Below are 20,232 nucleotides of genomic sequence, written 5' to 3'. Positions count from 1 at the left end.
TTGCCTCTCGTCCATCCATACTCACTTTCTCTCGTTGTTTTTTTACAGGGATTTCCTTCCCCGAGGCTCAGGCATCGTCACCCGCAGGCCTCTCATTCTGCAGCTAGTTAACAACAAAGCTGGTGAGTGTGTTAATGAGCACAACTGAACAAAGCCTTCTCAGGTACGTAATATGTGGTTGATTGAAACCACATGCTTTCATGCTTATTCATACACGGTGCCCATAATATTTAGTGTGACAAATGTGTCACATCAAATGACACATCAAGGGCCCTATGAAATCCACTTTAATCATTCCGCAAATTCCGCTTTTAATTTTTCTGGATTGGACTTGAAATGACACATTTTTTTTAATAATAAAAAAATGATATATTATATAATTAGACAACAACTAATTATAGACATTCATTTGATTACCAGTGTTTTCAATAATAAATTTGTATTAAATCATAAAACACAGATTACTGAAAATTAAAACCGACAACACAGAATAAAAATAAAATAAAATAAAAACATTTCATAGGGCACTAACATTTTAAAAATTCAATTGAATATCATAAAACGTTAGCAATTTAATTAATCTTATACAATGTAATCAAACGAAATTGAAACGATTCCTCTTATTTTTTGGCCAGCAAACATAGGTTTAAATTAAAACATGGGCTAGAAATCCTTTAAAAATAATGTTTTAATTAACTGTATAATTACAGTGCATTCGACTTTACAATAGTAATATATTTTTGTCATCATTTCTTCAAGTTAAGCCGAAATTTTGGCAGGCTGTCATGAAGACCTATGAGTTACTGTGTAGTTTTTTATCAAATGAAATGGTGAAATGCTGTTTGAAAAGCAGTTTTCAGGCCCCTAAAACATTGCTGTCATGTAAATGAACGGCGAAAACGCATTCAAATGTTTTCATCCAAATTTCAAAAAGTTCCATGTTGCTAGTGACACAATAATGACACGGTTAATCTTTAACTAATAATGTCATCTTATTCCAATTTCATAAGGCAGTTCTCCTCTGAAACTTCCCCTTGTAACATTTACATCTCTCTGCCACAAGCAATTATCATTTATATTGCTTTCAGTATGAGGTAATGTAATGTAGCGAGAACATGGAAGTGCAGATGGAGAATTAATTCAAACAGAAAGACATTACAGAACAAATTATCTACCAAATCAGTGTAATCGACCGTAAAGGGGAACATAACAAAGCTGAACTGCTTTTATTGAATAAAAAGAAGTCTTATACTATAGCATGCTTTTTTGCAACCAGATCTGCACTCTAATAAGCAAAATAATTCTCTTGAGGTTAAATTCCTGGATGGTACAAATGCATTTTCTCAAACTACCCTAGAATTTTGAAACTGCTGTTTGTGATTTTAAAATAAAAGTTTAAATCCTCGCTCTAAGTTTGCATAATAAACAAAGTTTTTACGTCTACACATTCTTGGTCGAGAAATTACAGTGCCTGGAGCATTTCTATCGTAAATAAGTTGCCAAAATATTAAAGATTGAGTAAACATTTTAATTAAATGTCATTTGGCCAATATTAAACAAAGATTTGATTTGCTGTACACCAGACCGTAGGCGCCCTCTGCAGGGATTTGTTATAATACTGTACATAAGATGATCGTTTTTATTATGTATATTATGTATTTTAACATTGTTCTGTAAAACCATATGATTAGTTGCTTTTGATACTTTATTTGAACCAAATAATATTACCTCGTTGTTGTTATTATGTTTTTTTAGTCATTTTAAAGGCTTAGGTCTATTTTCAACCACAAAAAATCGGATTATTCGATTAATCGTCAAAATAATCGACCATTTAATCATTTACCAAAAATAATCGTTAGTGACACATGTTCTCTTGTCATTTTTGTCCCTACATTAAAAGCCCATGCAACTCAAATTCTTCTGAAGAGACACAATCACTTTATATCATAAACAGATTAACTTTTATTCATATATTGATCAACACATAGAGCACATCAGATATAGTTAACGGAAGCTCAGACATGCTTGCCTAATGTTTTATTCTTTTTTTTTTTTTTTTTAGTTTAGCATAAAAATATCTGTATATTTTTTATTTATTTGTATTTTAGTAAGTATTTTTTTGGTGACCTATCCCTTTAAATCAGTATAATTACTGTAGGCATAATTAATTGCAGTTGAAATATTTGCTAAAATAATTGCAATAGGTTTTTTTGTTGTGAGAACTAAATCATACAGCCCTTTTGGAAATTAGTATGTTTCGTAAAATCTCTTCTGTATATTAGTGTGGAATAGTGTTATTGTAGTATTATTGAGATTATCTTTTATTACTATTATCGGGTTGTTGTTTTTTTTTAATTTAATTTCAACATTCTCTTTATTTTAGTTTCAGTTTTAGCTATGCTAGTACATCTAGTTAAACTAAATGGCAACTAGCTGAAATAAAATGTGTTTTTTTTTAATACATAATAACATAATAATTTTTATGGTTTTAGTTTTAGCGAATTACATACTAACCCTGGTGTGAAAAACATTTTATGGCAGTGACTGTGTGGCTTTAGGTGAAAATATCACTATATGGTTTTAAAGTCTTGTTTGCCTTGATGCTGAAATGTCGTCCGCCCATCTCCCTATCACCCTTAACCACACTCTCCATCTCTCTGTCTTGTAGAATATGCCGAGTTCTTGCACTGCAAAGGGAGGAAGTTTGTGGACTTTGATGAAGTCCGGCAGGAAATTGAAGCAGAAACCGACAGGATTACAGGATCCAATAAGGGCATCTCTCCTATTCCTATCAACCTCAGAGTGTACTCTCCACACGGTAATACAACAAAAGACTCTTAATACCACTGCTTTCCTCAGTCCACACTCGTAATCTCGGCAGCCATTGTTAAAATGTCACTCCTCTCACTCTCTCTCTCTCTCTCTCTCCCTTCAACAGTATTGAATCTGACTCTCATTGATTTGCCCGGTATGACCAAGGTTGCGGTGGGCGACCAGCCACACGACATTGAGCACCAGATTCGAGACATGATTATGCAGTTCATCACTAGGGAAAGCTGCCTGATCCTCGCCGTCACCCCGGCCAACACTGACTTGGCAAACTCGGATGCCCTCAAGGTGGCTAAAGAGGTGGACCCTCAAGGTGAGGATTGCTGGAGAGATAAAAGAACGAGAGGAGGCGGATAAATGCAGTTCACATAGTCATGGAAACCACAGTGATTTCCACTTTATGAGCCAATCATTCTTTTTAGTTGGTTCTTTTTAGTGAATCCCAAATGCTCTAGTGAATCAACTTGAATTTAGATGATTTTTTAAAAATAATCCTGATCAAGTAATCACAGACAACTGGAAAGTTCATGGAAATTCATTGGTCAATAGAGTGAGAACCCTTTGGAGAGAACACAAGTTGTTGTTAATGTATTTTTGTTTGTATTTCAACAGGAGTGCGCACCATTGGTGTGATTACTAAGCTGGATCTAATGGATGAGGGTACAGACGCCCGGGATATCCTGGAAAATAAACTCTTACCGCTGCGTAGAGGTGGGCAGTTTGTGCTTTAAACAATCACATTACAGGAGTGTAAATTATGGCCAATTATCTGATCATTTATGAGTAATTTTATGTCACCATACCATAACCGTATACACTACTATTCAAAACTTTGGGTTTGGTAAGGTTTTTTCAAGGCTTACCAAGGCTGCATTTATTTGGTTAAAAATACAGTAAAAACACTAATAGTGTTAAATGTTTTAATATCTTAATATATATTAAAATGTAATTTATTCCTGTGACCAAAGCTGAATTTTCAGCATCATTACTCCAGTCTTTAGTGTCACATGATCCTTCAGAAATCATTCTAATATGATGAGTTGATGCTCAAGAAACATTTCTTATTATTATTAATGTTGAAAACTGTGCTGATTCATATTTTTCTGGAAATCATGATACATTTTTTAGGATTCTTTGTTGAATAAAAAGTTCAAAAGAACAGCATTTATTTGAAATGGAAGAGTCTTTACTGTCACTTTTGATCAATTTAACATGACCTTGCTGAAAAAAAAATTCATACTGAACCCAAACTTTTGAATACAATACAATGTAAAGTGTTCTTTGGAGGAACAAAAGGAGATAGCAAGATTCCAGTTGACATATTTCTACCATTGCATGGGGTATATATTGTCCATCCACCATCCAGCTCTGGCACAGGCTATTTAATGTCACTTTCTCTGTCCCAGGTTATATTGGTGTAGTAAACAGAAGTCAGAAAGATATAGATGGCAAGAAGGATATTCGTGTTGCGATGGCGGCAGAAAGGAAGTTCTTCCTCTCCCATCCCAGCTACAGACACATGGCTGAAAAAATGGGAACACCACATCTGCAGAAGACCCTCAACCAGGTAGGAACACGACACTAGCCATGGAATCGCACAAATAATTCCATTTTGGAAAAGATTAGCATATGCATATATTTCTAATTCCTGAAAATGACTTTGTTTGGTGATTGTCACCCTCTGTTTGGTGCCATTATGTTTATATACTGTATCACATTCTCACTTCCTTTTATTTTTTTTATTTTTAGCAATTGACCAACCACATCCGGGACACGCTACCCGGCTTACGCAGCAAACTCCAGTCTCAGCTTCTCTCACTGGAAAAGGAGGTGGAAGAGTATAAGAATTTCCGCCCGGATGACCCTACGCGAAAGACCAAGGCTCTGCTGCAGTGAGTCCAGTGACGGGACTAGCGTCTCGAACTGAAGCAATTTCTAGGCTAGGGCAGATGTGTCTAACTCTGAGTACCTCTTTCAGGATGGTCCAGCAGTTCGGAGTGGACTTTGAGAAGTGCATCGAAGGCTCCGGAGACCAGGTGGACACAGCAGAGTTGTCTGGAGGTGCCCGGATTAACCGAATTTTCCATGAACGCTTCCCCTTCGAGCTGGTCAAGGTAAATGCCTCTGTTTTCAACAGAACTCTTTGTTTTGTCTGCTTTTGAACTGTCAAAGTTTGTCTGAATGATTGTACTTGTTTAGAATCCAGCAAATACTATGATCTTGAGATAACAAGTCACAACAAGTTCCCAGAGGACCCGGTATGCCACACAGGTGCAGTGGCAAGTCCCTGTTGTGAAGTCTCTCTTTCTCTTTCAGATTGTTTTTGATGAGAAGGAGCTCCGGCGAGAAATCAGTCACGCCATTAAGAACGTCCATGGTGTCAGGCAAGTGGTGTCCCATTGACGGCAGGCGCTTGTCAGCCCTGCAGGCCTTATGCTGGCATGAAAGCCACGACACTTCTTATATCCTCTGTTCACTGACTAATCCCTCACTCTTTCACTCTAATCACACACTTTCTTTCTCTGAAATGTCTAATAGTAAGGCCATGCTTTCCCAACACAATTACCAGAATCGTTTTACTGCTCACGCCACGTTTTTTCTTATCATTTGTCTCATTATAAAAAATAATTAAAAATATTACAAATCGCATTTGTCAGTCGGTGCAAGTATTTTCTGCATGTCACCACTCTTTTGACAATACCGTATTTTTTGGAATAGAAGTCACACCGGGTCAAAATTGCATTGTTTGAGAGAAAAAAAAATGCTGGTAAAAATGCTAATGTAAATGCTGGTAAATAAAGGCGAAACATTCACAAACATTATAAATACTATAAAAGTGTATTTTAGTTTCGTAAGAAAATGTGGCAAAGGAAAATGTTGTTCATTCTCTCTCCATCGTTTGTTCTATTATTGTTTATGGCACATCATTGTTGAACATTATGGGGCGAAAATGACATGATTAAAAAGATTACAGTGTCAATGTTCGCTCAAATCCGGCTGTCGCATTGGCTTCAAAACCACTGTTGTAGTTGAGACCAGCTTATTCAAGTCAAAGTCAAGACCAAGACCTGAAGAAGATCGAGCCCAGGACAAGACTGAGTAAACATGCTCGACCTTGACAAGACCAAAGCCATGAAAATATAATCTTAGACTCAGACTCAATGACCAAGGCCATGAAAATATAATCTTAGACTCGGACTCAATGACCAAGGCCATGAAAATATAATCTTAGACTCTGACTCACTGACCAAGGCCATGAAAATATAATCTTAGACTCAGACTCAATGACCAAGGCCATGAAAATATAATCTTAGACTCGGACTCAATGACCAAGGCCATGAAAATATAATCTTAGACTCAGACTCAATGACCAAGGCCATGAAAATATAATCTTAGACTCGGACTCAATGACCAAGGCCAAATATAATCTTAGACTCTGACTCACTGACCAAGGCTATGAAAATATAATCTTAGACTCGGACTCAATGACCAAGGCTATGAAAATATAATCTTAGACTCAGACTCAATGACCAAGACCATGAAAATATAATCTTATGCTTTCTGTACACCTAAAGACTTTGAAAAGATTTAGAAAAGACTTTATAAGATTATCAGATCACATCTAAAGACTTGGGTTCACAGTTTTTAGTCCCAGACTAAAGATTTTACAAACACTGAATCTTGTAGTGACACTATTTACAGGACTACAACTAGAATATTTTAGCTTTTTATTCCCACCAAATTCCTCCCATCATGCTCAGCAGTGATTTAACAAAAATGGAGGAGAAGCAGCTACAGTTAGCTACTGTATCACATTATGTTGTATGATCCAAAATATGTCTGAAGGTAGGCCTACAGTGGTGGTGGTGTATAAGATAAGATAGACCTGACATTCCCACAATGGGGAATTTCTCAGTGTTGCAGCAGCACAGTGGATAGTAAAAAAAAAAAAAAAAAGTATATATATATATATATATTAATGTAAACAATATATACAATAAATAAACAGTGCAGTGATGGTGTTCTGCAGGGGGTGGGAGTCACTGTCCAAATTATGTGATTATCACCATTAAATAATAATGAAAATAATAATAAATTATCATTATTATTAAATTATATAAAGGCAACCATACAGTCATGTGAAAAAAATAGGACACCATGAAAGCCTGTCTATTTTTCAACATACGGACATGTAATAACAATTTTAACAATACTGAAGGGCCCAGTGATTTAACTAAACTATTTAAAAATAAGGAAGGCCTTTTTAAGACTCTCCGTGAAATGTAATTTTAAAAGAATGCAATTTTTGAGGAGGAATAAATTAGGACACCCCCCATATATTTCCACCACACTGCTTATGAGTGTGGAAAATGATTTAAAAAGATGCATATTTCTCAATGACCTAGACCATGAAAATATAATCTTAGACTCGGACTCAATGACCAAGGCCATGAAAATATAGTCTTAGACTCAGACTCAATGACCAAGGCCATGAAAATATAGTCTTAGACTCAGACTCAATGACCAAGGCCATGAAAATATAGTCTTAGACTCGGACTCAATGACCAAGGCCATGAAAATATAGTCTTGGGCTCAGATTCGAGCACCTAGACCATGAAAATGTGATCTTGGTCTCGAGGACCAAGACCATGAAAAAAAATGGTACTGGTCCTCAATTCTGAGCCCAAGACTAAGACCATGAAAATATGTTCCTGAACTCAAGGACACAAGGCAATGAAAATATAGTCATGGCCTCATAATCAATGAAAATGTGGTCTTGTACTTGGACACAATGGACTTGGGAGCATGTGGACCGTCTTGACGCATAAAACCCTCTTCTGCTCTCAGTCTTGAATCTGACTCAAATGAGCTGGTCTTGACTATGTCATTTCTACTCATTCTTACCACGTGTCTGCAATTGGAGTGAGCATCAATTGACTGAAATCTGGGTATCTCTTGTGAGACCCTCAAATATTCGTCCGCCACTGCAAAAACTGTCATGAGGGCATGGCCTAGATTGATTCTTAAAATCACTGAGGATCCTAGTCGTCTCTGAAATGTTTAATTGACTTTTTTTCCCCACAGCAAGTCACACTCATCTGTCTGTGTATTATTTAGGATTCTGTTTCCAGTCTTTGTGAGCTAAACCAATGTCTTTATCCTCTTCTTTCCCTCCACTTCACCTTCAAGTGTCCTATTTTCACGTCTATTAAGTTTAATTTTCACGTCATTGTCACAAATATGTGTTTCACTGTTCGTCTCCGTCCTCTTATGTCCTGCTGTCTGTCTGTCCTGTGCGTTCTCAGAACTGGGCTGTTCACTCCAGATCTGGCGTTTGAAGCCATCGTGAAAAAGCAGATCATTAAGCTGAAAGAGCCCTGTCTGAAATGTATCGATCTGGTTATTCAGGAGCTCATCAACACATTCAGGCAGTGCACCAACAAGGTACTGCAGTACCCCAGCCTGGCCACAGGGGGACTTCCTGTGAGGGGGTCACACTACACCTGAGACAAACAGACGGTGCTTTCAGCTAAAAGCACAGAGGGAGAGTTAGAGGTTGAACGATAGACTTCGGGGAGCGTGTTTGCGTGTCGGTGTGGCCCCCTCGGTCCCCTCGACTGCCTTTTGTGCTGGATCTGCTGTCGTGTGTTGGGGTGTTGTGATGGTCTTGTGTTAAGGAGATGATTGGAGAATGACACTCTCTGATCATCTGCGGTCTAAAAGGGATGAGCCGTGGGTCCGCAACATCCTCCTGAATGCTGAGCATCTCTGTAGCCAAGGGTCAAAATGAAATGTAAGGCCCATTCACACCAAGTCCGAAATACATATCAAGTAAAGGTGGGATCGTTCCAATGTCTTAAAGTCCCCCTACAGTCATTCATTTTAATCCCATAAAACTCATCTTTGATCACCAAAATAAGATATTTAAAGAATTTTTTTCTTGAAAAAACATTCTTGATGCCTTAAAATAGTTTGAATGTAACTCTACGCCCTTGCCTCATTTAGTATACGTGGTTCTATGAATATGCAAATGATCCCCGCCTCCACTCACTCGCACCAGCTCAGAGATCCACTCGTTGACGACCACACGTTGATCTGATTGGTTACAAGGTAGTTTGTGACGTCAGTAACACCGTTTATTGATATAATCCCAAAACAAGTCAATGACTGAAGTAATCTTGATTGAGAACATAACATAGACATGAATATAAATGTGAACTTGACTTGACAACACTGGACTAACAGCAGCATCAATACACGACAAGCCAAAAATATGAGGGCTATTTATACATGAGGGCTATTTATACAAAAAGGACTAACAAGAAACACAATGAAAACATGACACGTGGAACAAGGAACCAATCAGATCAGGACACTTTAGACAAGGGAATCACATGAAAAACAGGAACTTGAAACATGCCTTTTATTTTGTAGTTTTCATTGTCATGAAAACAAACTTGGAACAAAACCACAAAACCGACGTTACGGTAACATTACAACACAACTCAAAATGTGCTGCTTTAACAGCACATTGTCATTTGAACCTTGAGTCTCGTCCTTGTGATACAAAAATACACTTTAGCATACAATAGTAGTACACTTTAGTGTACTTGCTAGGGCGAGAATACATCACAGTAACAGTTTTTGGTTTGTGTCGAGTTGTCTCAAAATGAATGCCTTATCATTCAGCAAGTAAGTCAAAGACCTCTACAATCAATTTAGACTTTAGACTGATTTAAACTGTTAACTCTTGAGTTGGAGACTTAATTTTTTTCAATCTTTTTCACCAATTTAAATCAACAACTTGTTGGTTTGGGGGTCTTTATAAGATTCGAGTCATTTTGACTGATTCATTACAAAGAACCAAGTCATTTTGACTGATTCATTACAAAGAACCAGTGTACAAGTAATTTGTTCACAAATTGGACTATACTGGTTGTGTATGTTGTGTTTTTTGCATGCACACGTTTTATTGCATTGTGTGTGGGTGTCTTGTTTTGGCTTTTTTTCTTTCTCATTCCCAGCGTAGACTTGGCAGCTCTGGGGGAATATCATTTCTTTGCCGCAGTGCTGTAGATTCAGTCGAATGGCTCTTAGTAATTTAATGTGCCATTCTCTCCGCATTGGCTGAAGAATACAGATGTTGAAGAGCTATTAAAGTCAACATGAAATTAAAATAAAACTGTTTTTATAGGTCTTATTGTGTGAACAATTCAATTCTGTGCAAAGCTGGTAACGTTTAATCAAAATGTCAAAACTGGACTTTCTGGTAAAAACGACAGACTTTCTCTGCTGACATATTCAGGTCTTCTCCAATCATTTAGTCCATTTTAAACCCACCCCTGCCTCCACTATTGAGTGCAACGTCCACATCTCAAAATCCAATCAACCGTCCCGTCCGACATTTTTCCTTTTTCGATAATCCGTTTCCCTCTGAAGTAGCTACCGATCTTTTCCTCCAAATTGTGTCACACACATCCGTTTCATCGCAACTTTAACAGAAATGTCATATAAACCATTGGATTCCAGTATTTCAAAATGTTTAAACCAAAACAATGGATCTTTGAAGGCTAGGTTACTAGTTTTAATATATTTAATATTGTTTTTTTTATACTGTATTGTAGCATTGGACTTGGTGTGAATATTTTTGCAAATCTTTTAGACCAGGGGTGTCCAAACCTGTTCCTGGAGGGCCACTGTCCTACACAGTTTAGCTCTAACCCCAATTAAACACGCCTCAACCAGCTAACCAAGGTCTTCAGACTCACTAGAAACTTCCGGTTTGAGCTGGTTGGAGCAAAACTGTGCAGGACGTTGGCCCTCCAGGAACAGGATTGGACACCCCTTTTAGACGTATTTAGTTGTAGACTTGAACAGACTTTTCTGTAGGGTATGTATATTAAACTCATAATTCATGGATGTGAAAACCTGCGACTCCCCCTTTTGGACCCTAACTTTGTATCTGTTGATAGATAAGCAATGATTAATCAACTAAAAGTTTCCTCTCTTTTTATTCTTCCCCTTCTCCATGCTCTCTTCTGCCTTCTTTCTCTTTTTTTCTGTCCTCTTTTAACACCTCCACACTTCTTCTTCATACCCCCCCCCCCCCCCCCACCACCCCGCCCAACGGCATCACCCTGACCCCCCTCAGAACGGGGTTGTTCACCCCTGACCTGGCCTTTGAGACTATAGTGAAAAAGCAGATCCGCAAACTGAAAGAGCCCAGCCTGAAATGTGTGGACCTGGTGGTGTCCGAAGTCACCACCCTCGTCAGGAAAAGTGCCAACAAGGTAACCAGGAGCACGGATCGAGAAGAGGCAGAGCCCAAAAAAAACAAAAACTCCTCCTTCCTCCATTTCCACACTGCTGCCCGCCTGCCGCCGCCTCAGCTTTCCATCTATATCAAATCAGCCCCCGCCCATCGTCTGTCTGGAATGTGTTCATGTCCGAAGTTGGTCTCCTGTTCCATAATGAGCCTCACATTTCCATAGTCCCTGTGACTCCAACAAATAGCATCCGGATTGCTTGGGAAAACGGGGTGTTTTTAAGTTGAATCAGCTTTTGAGCCCCAGTTCCAGTGTTTGTCAGTGGCTCATCACCTTATCTCGCTCTTTGTTGCTTTAGTAGAGCATCAGTTAATCTGAACCTCTGGTTGTAAAAGTAAAAAAAAAAAAAAACATAGTGACAGACGGTTTGCCAACCACTCCAGACACAAAAAGGCTGCTGCTGTTGTCATAGCAACAAAGAACCGGTCACCCGCCATCTTGTGGCCGTAGGAGGAACCGCAGTGCAATATTTGTGTTGATTCTGTCTTCCCTCCCCAATGTCACACCCTTTTCTTTTTTTTTTACTTTTTTCATTTTCTTAAATCTTTTCACTTTTTCACTCTCAGATTTGGAAGAGATTTTTCTCCTCAAAAAGTAACTATTTCCTGCACTTCACAAAATATTTGTTAACATCAAATAATTGTATCACTTAAGATTGATCAGTTTTAAGTACTAGGGATGGGAATCGTGAGGAATTTAGCGATTCTAGTTCCAATTCCATTTTGAATGATTATTTTAATACATTTGAGGAAGCACCAAATTATTGATGCTGCACTATATTGTTACATTTTTTTTTTTTAAATATTAAAAAACTCTAAATTATAAAAATACTCAACTGAACAATATTGTTTAAAAAATATATATATATTTTTTAAAATTCTGAATGTGTATCTTTCATACACACTGTCATATGAACAACCAATCAGTAATTAAACAGATTTTATGTCTTTATGTACAACAGGTCCCACTTTATATTAACTTTAAAAAGGTCTATACAACACAAAACACAGTTCTTGGTTTATTTCAAGTCTAATTTGACCAAAAATAAGGACTTGAAGTTAGCCCGTTGTTGTCTCAGTAACAACTGCGGCTGATTCGGTGAGTGAGTGAGTCATTTAAGACCAATGAGTTTGAGATTAATTTGGCTGATTCATAAAGAGTTTTAAACAAATCACTAAAACGATGCATTTTGCCTTGGTTTTGAAGAAACCTGTCTGCGTCAATGGAAGACTGTATATAATAACTGTTACCAGAACAAAACTTACTCATATGGCTGTAGTATTGTAAGTCAAGTTACCTTTATTTACACAGCGCTTAATACAGTACAGATTGTTTCAAAGCAGCTTTACAGAGATAAACAGAAAAATAGTGAAAATAGTTGATTCAGCGTTGATTCAGTTCAGTTTATTGACTGTGTAGAGTTCATCAATTATGAAATAAGTTCAATTCAGCTAGAAGCAGAAGACGATAGTGTCGTTATTCACTTTGAGTCAGTTCAGTGTTGATTCAATTCAGTTCAATAACAGTGTCGATGTTGCAAAATGTGTCAATTATGAAACAAAGCTGATATTTTAAATTGAAGTCAGTCATTTAAAATCATATCCACAACCAGTTTTCGATTCCCAACCCTAGTAACACCATCCCTTAAATTTGGTTTACTGTACTTTAGAACTTCATTTATTCGTTCACTGTCTATTCCTAGCTGGGAGTGAATGTTGTCTTACCTGCAGAACTTGCTGAAATCCCCAAATCCGCATGCTTGTAGGTGTGAGTGTGTGCATGTCTGCTCTCTCTCTCGCACTGATTCTTCTTGTGCACGGTGGCTTAGCTAAAACTAGTCCTCACATCGACGTGTGTTTAAAGGTCTAACTGTGGTTAGCTCCTACCACTTTCATGTCGCAGAACGCGCGCGTGTGTGTGTGTTTCTGTAAGTGTGAGTGTGGCCATGTGTACATGCTGTAGCCTGCATCTATCTGGTGTTTTTCCCCACAGCTAGGCTCTTACCCCAGACTGCGAGAAGAAACCGAGAGGATCGTCACCACTTACGTCAGAGAGAGAGAAGGAAAGACCAAGGACCAGGTGCGAGAGCAACGAGAGAAGATCCCCTTTTTATCGCAGAGTCTTTTCATTATTTTCTCATTGTGCAAAATGATTGTCTTTACCAGGTCCTTCTGCTGATTGACATTGAGCTGTCATACATCAACACCAACCATGAGGACTTCATTGGATTTGCAAAGTATGTGTAGCATCCAGTGTGGCGAATTCTGGGTTTTATTTCTCACCCCTAACCTTAGCGGCGCTTTAGTCTTGCGTATCCAGACTTTTGACTGTCTGTAAGTCTGGTCGGCGGTGCAGTTTATTTAGACTGGCGTAGACAGGCCATGTGGCCGACGTGTAAAGCAACCAACCACAATTGACCTTTTCACATGAGTTTATCTGAAACCACATTTATTCATAAGAGCAAAGCAGAATATAATGTGTCTCTCAAACAAAACTCTCGAATCTTTAGAAGGTTCAAAGCTACGAACATAGGCAAGTCACCTTCATTTATATAGCGCTTTTAACAATATGGACTGTTTCAAAGCAGCTTTACTGTGATCATAGGAAATGAAAGTAACAGAGATTGTTTTGGCTTTACAGCAGCTCTAGAATAAAGTTATTGTCCAGCTAAAGTTAGTTTTGATCGTTTCACTTCAGTTGCAAAGATCATCAGTTATTAAATTAGGAGCCGCTTACACGACAGCGGCCCGCTCATTCGCACAACAACAGTGCCTGGATGGCTCGAGAAAGCAAACTTTGAAAAAAAAAATATATATGTGTATATTATACTGTATATATATATTTTTTTATCTCTGCGCAAATATAGCATAGCATTAGCAAATATAAAATTCTGGCGAATTTCTTGTTTTTTTGCCTGGAAGTTTGCTCATCATTTAGTTTTTCCATGATTAAATAAATGTTAACATTGAATATTACGACAATGGTATGTAGCCTTCATGCAATTCACAGATATGGTCAGGTTCGTAAACTTGTTTAATTGCAGGTAAATACATTTAATACTTGTATTTAGCGAGAATGCATTAAATTGATCAAAAGTGACAGTAAAGACATGTATAATGTTAGACATTTCTATTTCAAATAAATGGTATTCTTTTTATTCATCAAAGAATCCTGAAAAAAATTATCACCGTTTCAATAAACATATTGCACAGCATTAACTGTTTTCAACATTCATAATAATAATAAGAAATGTTTCTTGACCAGCAGATCATAGTATTAGAATGATTTCTGAAGGATCATGTGACACTGAAGACTGGAGTAATGATGCTGAAAATTCAGCTTTGAATAAATTACATTTTAAAATATATTAAAACAGTTGTTTTAAATGTAAATAACATTTCACAATGTTACTGTATTTACTGTACTGTTGATCAAATAACTGCAGCCTTGGTGAGCATAAGAGACTTCTTTCAAAAAACATTAAAAACGTTTTAATGAAAATACTTTTTTTTTTATCATAACTTTTTCTGTATGAACTTTGTATCGAAGCATCAGTACATTTGACGTCCCCAAGCTATATTACCTTCTCTGTGTTGTTCGTGGGGCATTTAAAACATATCGACAATATTAAGATGTAATTTAAATATTTAGAAAACTGATATCGGTATTTGCAGGATGTTTTTAACCTCTTAAAACATCTTTTGTGCTGCATCTCCTTTGTACTGTCAGTGCAGTGGACTAAAATGATCAGTTTCAGTGCATTATGGATAATGCATTGGACGTAACTTAAGTGCACTCAAATTATTAGTGCATGTCTTTGACCTCTCAGACAGCTAGTGCACCACTTAAGACTTGCATGTGAAATGTCTGCATGCTCCGTTGGTTACTGTAGAGCTTTCAAGAGTTGAGGCAAAGCTACTCTACAGCATCAAGCCTGTCTGACCCTGCTCGTCCTGCGTGTGCCTCCATGCGCATGTCGTGAGTTTGTCAGGGCACCTCTGTTAACGGTTCTCATGCCGTCACTTTCAGTCTTGACTTCAGACGGATGGATGACGGTACCATACCAGGGTACGCCAACAACAGGTGCGCTAGCGCCCCCTCAGTCACCAAGCTACATTTAGATAGATGTTAATCAGACCACCCATCTCCTCTTTTTCCTCCCGCTCCTCCCATCTTCCTGCCTCAGTGGCAGGATCGCTCCCACCCAGAGCGCCAGGGAGGTTTACACAGATATTGTTTTATTGTTGTGCTATTCATACAATACATACTGCAGCATCCAATCAGTGTGTAATTAGTGTTTTTTTCCGTTTCCCCCACCTGCAGCGCCCAGCAAAGAAATATCGTCAACAAGAAGAGGGCCATTCCCAACCAGGTACATTTTTCTCTACTTCCACATGCTGTTGAATCCATTCTGATATCCCTCTATCTTTCCCCACATCCCTCGTTCCAACACAATCACTCCCGCCACCATTCCAGTTAAACACAAAAGGGCCAAACACTAAACCCTGATGAATCCCTTACAAAGCAACCCTTTTACTTTACCTCATTTGATCAAAAACTGAACAATGTGTTTCCCCAAGGCCTCTATCATTTATACATGTCATCAACTACACCCTTTTGTACAGTGTCCTTACCAGGTGTAAAAAAAAAGAAAGAAGCAACGAGCTTCTATGGCTATGGCTTCCATGTAAAACTGAGTTTTTGCCTTTACCGACCGCAACAAGCAAAATTACTTTTTTATCGTTGTTAATAATAATAATAATGTTGTTTATAATAAGTCCTAAAACCTGGAAGTGAGTTCGCATTTTCGAGTTTCAGGTAATTAAAAGGATGTTTCATGTTTTGTTCTGCAACATAAATGACGTGCAGTCTAAACAAGTACCTTATTTTACTCAGAATCCAAAAACCCATAGGAAATTTCTGAAGGAAGCCAAAGTCTATTAGCCTTCCGGGCTTGTCTACAAACTGACGTCCTGACTAAACCGCTAGATTATAAATCCAATTTGGCTGTTATTGTGAAGCATTATGTCATGATTTGTGTTGGCAACTTGAATCTTGTCACGTCACACCTGGTTAGGACACAGTGTTAGTATTTGTGTACCGTTTCATTTGAATTAACATTTCTCTGCACTAAAGAGTAACACAGTTAGAAACATGAAAGAGCCTGAAATGGGCTTATCGTGTTTTAAGGTTTCAGTGGAAATGACACAAGCAACTTGAAAGTACGCTGTGTTATTAGACAGGGACATTCCCTTTCATTTCCTCCCCTGCTTTTGAGAAACTGCGCTTTCACTAGCATCACAGCAATACTAGCTGCTAGTAACACTGACGCATGACAAATGAATAATCAGTGCATTGTTCTATTTGTTTCAGTCTTGCCCTAATGTAAAGCAAACTTCCCCTCTATGTTTTGAAGTGTAATTGAGAATGTGCATGGATGCAGCCGTGACAATGACACGACCTATTAGATAATTCTGATTTGTGGTACTGTCAGTTAATCTAATTGCATGTAACTTTGTTCTGTTGCTCTCTCTCTCTTTCTCTCTCTCTTTCTCTCTTTCACAATGTGTCTGCTTCCCTGTCTTCCCAACTCTTTTCTCGCTGTAACTCCTTCTCTCTTCTTTGACTCACTCCATCACACTCTTGTCCCTTTCAAACCTTTTCATCTCCATTTGAAAAACATATCTTTCTAATACTTCCTCCTGCATTGTCCTCCTTTTCTTGCTTTGTTTCTTGTGTCTCTGCCTCATTTATTCTACCCAAAACTCACCCCCCCCCTCCCTTCCTATCACTGCAGGGTGAAGTACTGGTAAGTACCACAAACATTCAAGCCACACCCAGTTAGAGGTCATCAGCGCTCATCCAGTCAGGAGAACTGAGGCCGTAACAGGGCAACCAACTCATAGGCGGGATGTCTGTGTGCTGACTTTACGGCCAAGAGTTTTAAAGCTGATGGTTTTTCTTTCACTCTGCAGCTAGGTGGCCTGAGAGAAGGCGAAGTCGAGAAGGTATAGTCTGGTGGAAAACCAAAATGGTGGAACCTGGAATAAAAAAAAATAATTCGTAGTTTGTTGTTCAATTACAGTTACGTGTAATCAGTAACTGACCTCAAATCCACCATAAAATGCCCACTGTAATTAGTGGCACCACCTAACATTCGGTAATTCTTGTAATTAAACCAAGAGACCGTTACTAACCATTTATTTAGAGAAAAATTCACAGTGCACAGTGTTTTTGTGTTTGCATGAAAGGATTTTTTATTTTATTTTTTTAACAAGAAAAGCATATATGAGTGAAATGGAGGCCTCGGTTGTCCTGTTGCTGGACGTGAGTCCTGGCGGCCCAGGCTGGGTGAGCAGAGTTTGCCTTGTGGAGAATCAGCCTTTACGTCGCCTGGGGTATTTGGTGGGTGGGTGGGCGGGGCCAAGAAAACATCCAATCATACTAAAGAGCCAAACCCGAACCCAAGATAACATTTGGAGTGTGTTTGAGTTTTCTTTATGTGGTGTGCATTTTTAATGAATGAATGATTGATTTTTTTTATTGATTTTTTAAGTGTGTTTGCCATGAACAGCTAATCGAAATTATTTTCCATTGACACATGATTGTTTTCTTCATACTAGCAACACTTCTGATGTAGGACTGTGCTATATTGGTTTTTAACAAAACCTTTTAACAATATAGACCAATTTTCAGTTGGTAAACATGGTGACGTTTTTCTGTGGGCGGAGCTTAGGTGGTGGCAGAACGATCCCTCTGGCCGCTTCACTAACGTAAAGTCTGCAAGTTTTGTTAGCTTGTTTTTAACAATGGCTGGAGAAAATCCGATTTTATCTTAATGTGCAAGGTCGCTCACTGTCCAGGACCACGATTGTTTTTTGCAAAAGTTAATTTTAACGGATGGAACCAGATTGGCCGACCCTTACACTCATTGATTGAGGATCTGACAGTATTAACGTTAACGCTACCTCCGGTTGAGTGGCCTGACTTCTACACCTACCTGATAGAGAAACAGAGGGCACATACATTTTTAGATGCCTATAACTATGTGCTGAATGGTCAAGTACAAGACTTGTGTGGTACGATCCGCAGTTCTGCCGAGCCAGCGCGATGAAGACGACAATGTAAAGAGTGACATTACGGTGCAATTTTAATGAGGTGAATATTTTCTAGAAATAAAAAAAATGCAGATAAAGCATATTCATTTTTCATTGATTCTTGCACCCAACAACACAACAAGATGACATTTAATAATAAGAATAATAATTTAAGATCCTTATTTTGTAGCCGAATCTGTGCTGGTTTGTATTTGCCGCCTCCAGTTTTCCCTTTGTTCTGCCACCAGCTAGCGCCGTGACGTAACTGTGACGTCGGCTGGAAATTGGTCTATTCAATATCATTGCATCCAAACAGCCATTCTTGTCAAGATTTAAAAGTAAACAATACAAGTCTAATTAAAGCATGAGCATTTTTAATTTGGTGAATAATTGAATCAGAGATTTGAAACTATTTTGGCAGTTTGAACTGATTCCCTGAGATGAATTGAAATTACCAGCTCAAAGTAAAAAAGTGAAAAACAAACAAAACAAGTAAAGCCCTTAGGAAACTTAAACGAATAGTTCACCCAAAAATGAAATTCTGTCATCATTTACTCATCCTCGTGTTGTTCCGTATGAGTTGAACACAAAAGAAGATCTTTTTGGTAACCATTGATGGGCCGGCCCCATTGACTTCTTCAAAATATCTTATTTTGTGTTCAACAGAAGAAAGAAATTCATTAAGGTTTGAAACAATTTGATGCTGAGTAAATTATGCCAGAATTTTTGGGTGAACTATCCCTTTTAATGGGCAAATAAAAGTGTTTTAAATCAGCACAATTGTAAAATCTGGTTGGTATTTAGTTTTTAGTTGTTTTTTTCTCCCCTTGGTGTGCCAGTAATGGCCAGAATGTGGCAGTACTGGGTTTCTTTTACTGATCAGTCTACTCACATTTACGAAATTAACCGCTCAACCTTAGAGAAATCCTTTTTGGGACAAATTTAATTGAGGGATTTCTGTTGGGGTAATTAACATTCGCCTCTCACAGGTAATCATCTAATCATCTCATCTTTAATTCAAAAATCACCCGTTCTATCAACAGATTTCTGTTTAATAAGACAGCTGATCATATTTTGCCAACTCTTTTATTAATTGTTGATAATTATACACTTTACATAATATTAGGATTAATTAGTGTAAGCTAGAGAGACGACAGTAAGAATGTGCGACGTCGAGGAGCAGAGAAATCCAAACACTAACGGAAAATAGGGTCATGCTCTCGTTTCTTCCAGTTGTGGGCGGCAAAGGGAAATCGGATCCATGTTAGAGAATACAGAGCCCGAGTCAGGCTCTGACCGCAGATATTTGCTGGATTTCTGTCTATTAAAAAGATATTCGAGAGCGTTTTTGTGGTCATTTGTTCGGGTCGCTACAGTACGTTCCTAACGCGAGATGCCTGAGCCGTAAATGTCCTGGCGTTTTTCTCACCTTATTCTCTTCTGTCTTTTCCCCCTCTTAGAGATGGTTATCAGGTTTCTAGGTTTGAGAAAGTTGAAGGCATTTCCCCACCAAGGCAAACAATCTATATAGTCTGTGCCATTAGTTTTACGTCTGTGTTGTTTCTGTTGGCACTCTCTGACTAACTCAAACCCTCTCTTCTTAGTTTCACTCCGACTTTACAGAGAACAAAGCAAAATGGAAAGGGAGAAAAGGGATGGTATCTTAGAAATGCTTGTGGCAGATATGTATTTCCGTTATGAGATAAGTTTAATATCATTGATGCCGTGTGGTATTACGAAGTAAAGATGTAGTACCAGGACGGAACTAGAATGTGCATTAAGATCGTAAATAAGATTCATTTTGATCCCACAATCCTTGACTTCCGGATACCTTTTAACCCTCAAAAATAACATTGAAATCCTGCTGAAAGCCCTCCCCCTCCCTTTTTAAACTCTGTTTCCTTAACTAACATTTTTACATTCCCTTCCTACTCCTCTACCTTCTCTTAGCAAACAGCCTTTGGTTACCAGTAGACTCG

The 20,232-nt window shown here is 38.1% G+C and overlaps 1 protein-coding gene across 9 annotated transcripts in view; it reads left to right on the top strand.

Moving 5' to 3' along the window:
* Positions 1 to 20,232, top strand: part of dnm2a (dynamin 2a) — a 60,833-nt gene that overhangs the window by 25,968 nt on the left and 14,633 nt on the right. For 3 of the 9 annotated variants that reach the window (XM_056232676.1, XM_056232635.1, XM_056232622.1), the window contains exons 2-14: positions 49 to 122; positions 2,669 to 2,818; positions 2,939 to 3,142; positions 3,442 to 3,540; positions 4,236 to 4,396; positions 4,579 to 4,721; positions 4,808 to 4,943; positions 5,146 to 5,213; positions 8,136 to 8,274; positions 13,149 to 13,235; positions 13,322 to 13,392; positions 15,480 to 15,528; positions 17,132 to 17,164. In XM_056232676.1, coding sequence (XP_056088651.1) covers positions 49 to 122; positions 2,669 to 2,818; positions 2,939 to 3,142; positions 3,442 to 3,540; positions 4,236 to 4,396; positions 4,579 to 4,721; positions 4,808 to 4,943; positions 5,146 to 5,213; positions 8,136 to 8,274; positions 13,149 to 13,235; positions 13,322 to 13,392; positions 15,480 to 15,528; positions 17,132 to 17,164 — 1,414 coding nt within the window. Of the gene's footprint in view, positions 1 to 48; positions 123 to 2,668; positions 2,819 to 2,938; positions 3,143 to 3,441; positions 3,541 to 4,235; positions 4,397 to 4,578; positions 4,722 to 4,807; positions 4,944 to 5,145; positions 5,214 to 8,135; positions 8,275 to 10,981; positions 11,121 to 13,148; positions 13,236 to 13,321; positions 13,393 to 15,479; positions 15,529 to 16,953; positions 16,966 to 17,131; positions 17,165 to 20,232 lie in introns of all 9 variants that reach the window. The other 6 variants (XM_056232684.1, XM_056232659.1, XM_056232629.1 and 3 more) reach the window with 5 other exon arrangements.

This window comes from Rhinichthys klamathensis, unplaced genomic scaffold, assembly GCF_029890125.1.
Source record: "Rhinichthys klamathensis goyatoka isolate OS25496 unplaced genomic scaffold, OSU_Roscu_1.1 h1tg000015l_1, whole genome shotgun sequence".
NCBI classification, from domain to species: Eukaryota; Metazoa; Chordata; class Actinopteri; order Cypriniformes; family Leuciscidae; genus Rhinichthys; species Rhinichthys klamathensis.
The sequence above is the reverse complement of the archived record's forward strand: the minus strand, read 5'-3'. Positions and strand labels throughout refer to the sequence as shown.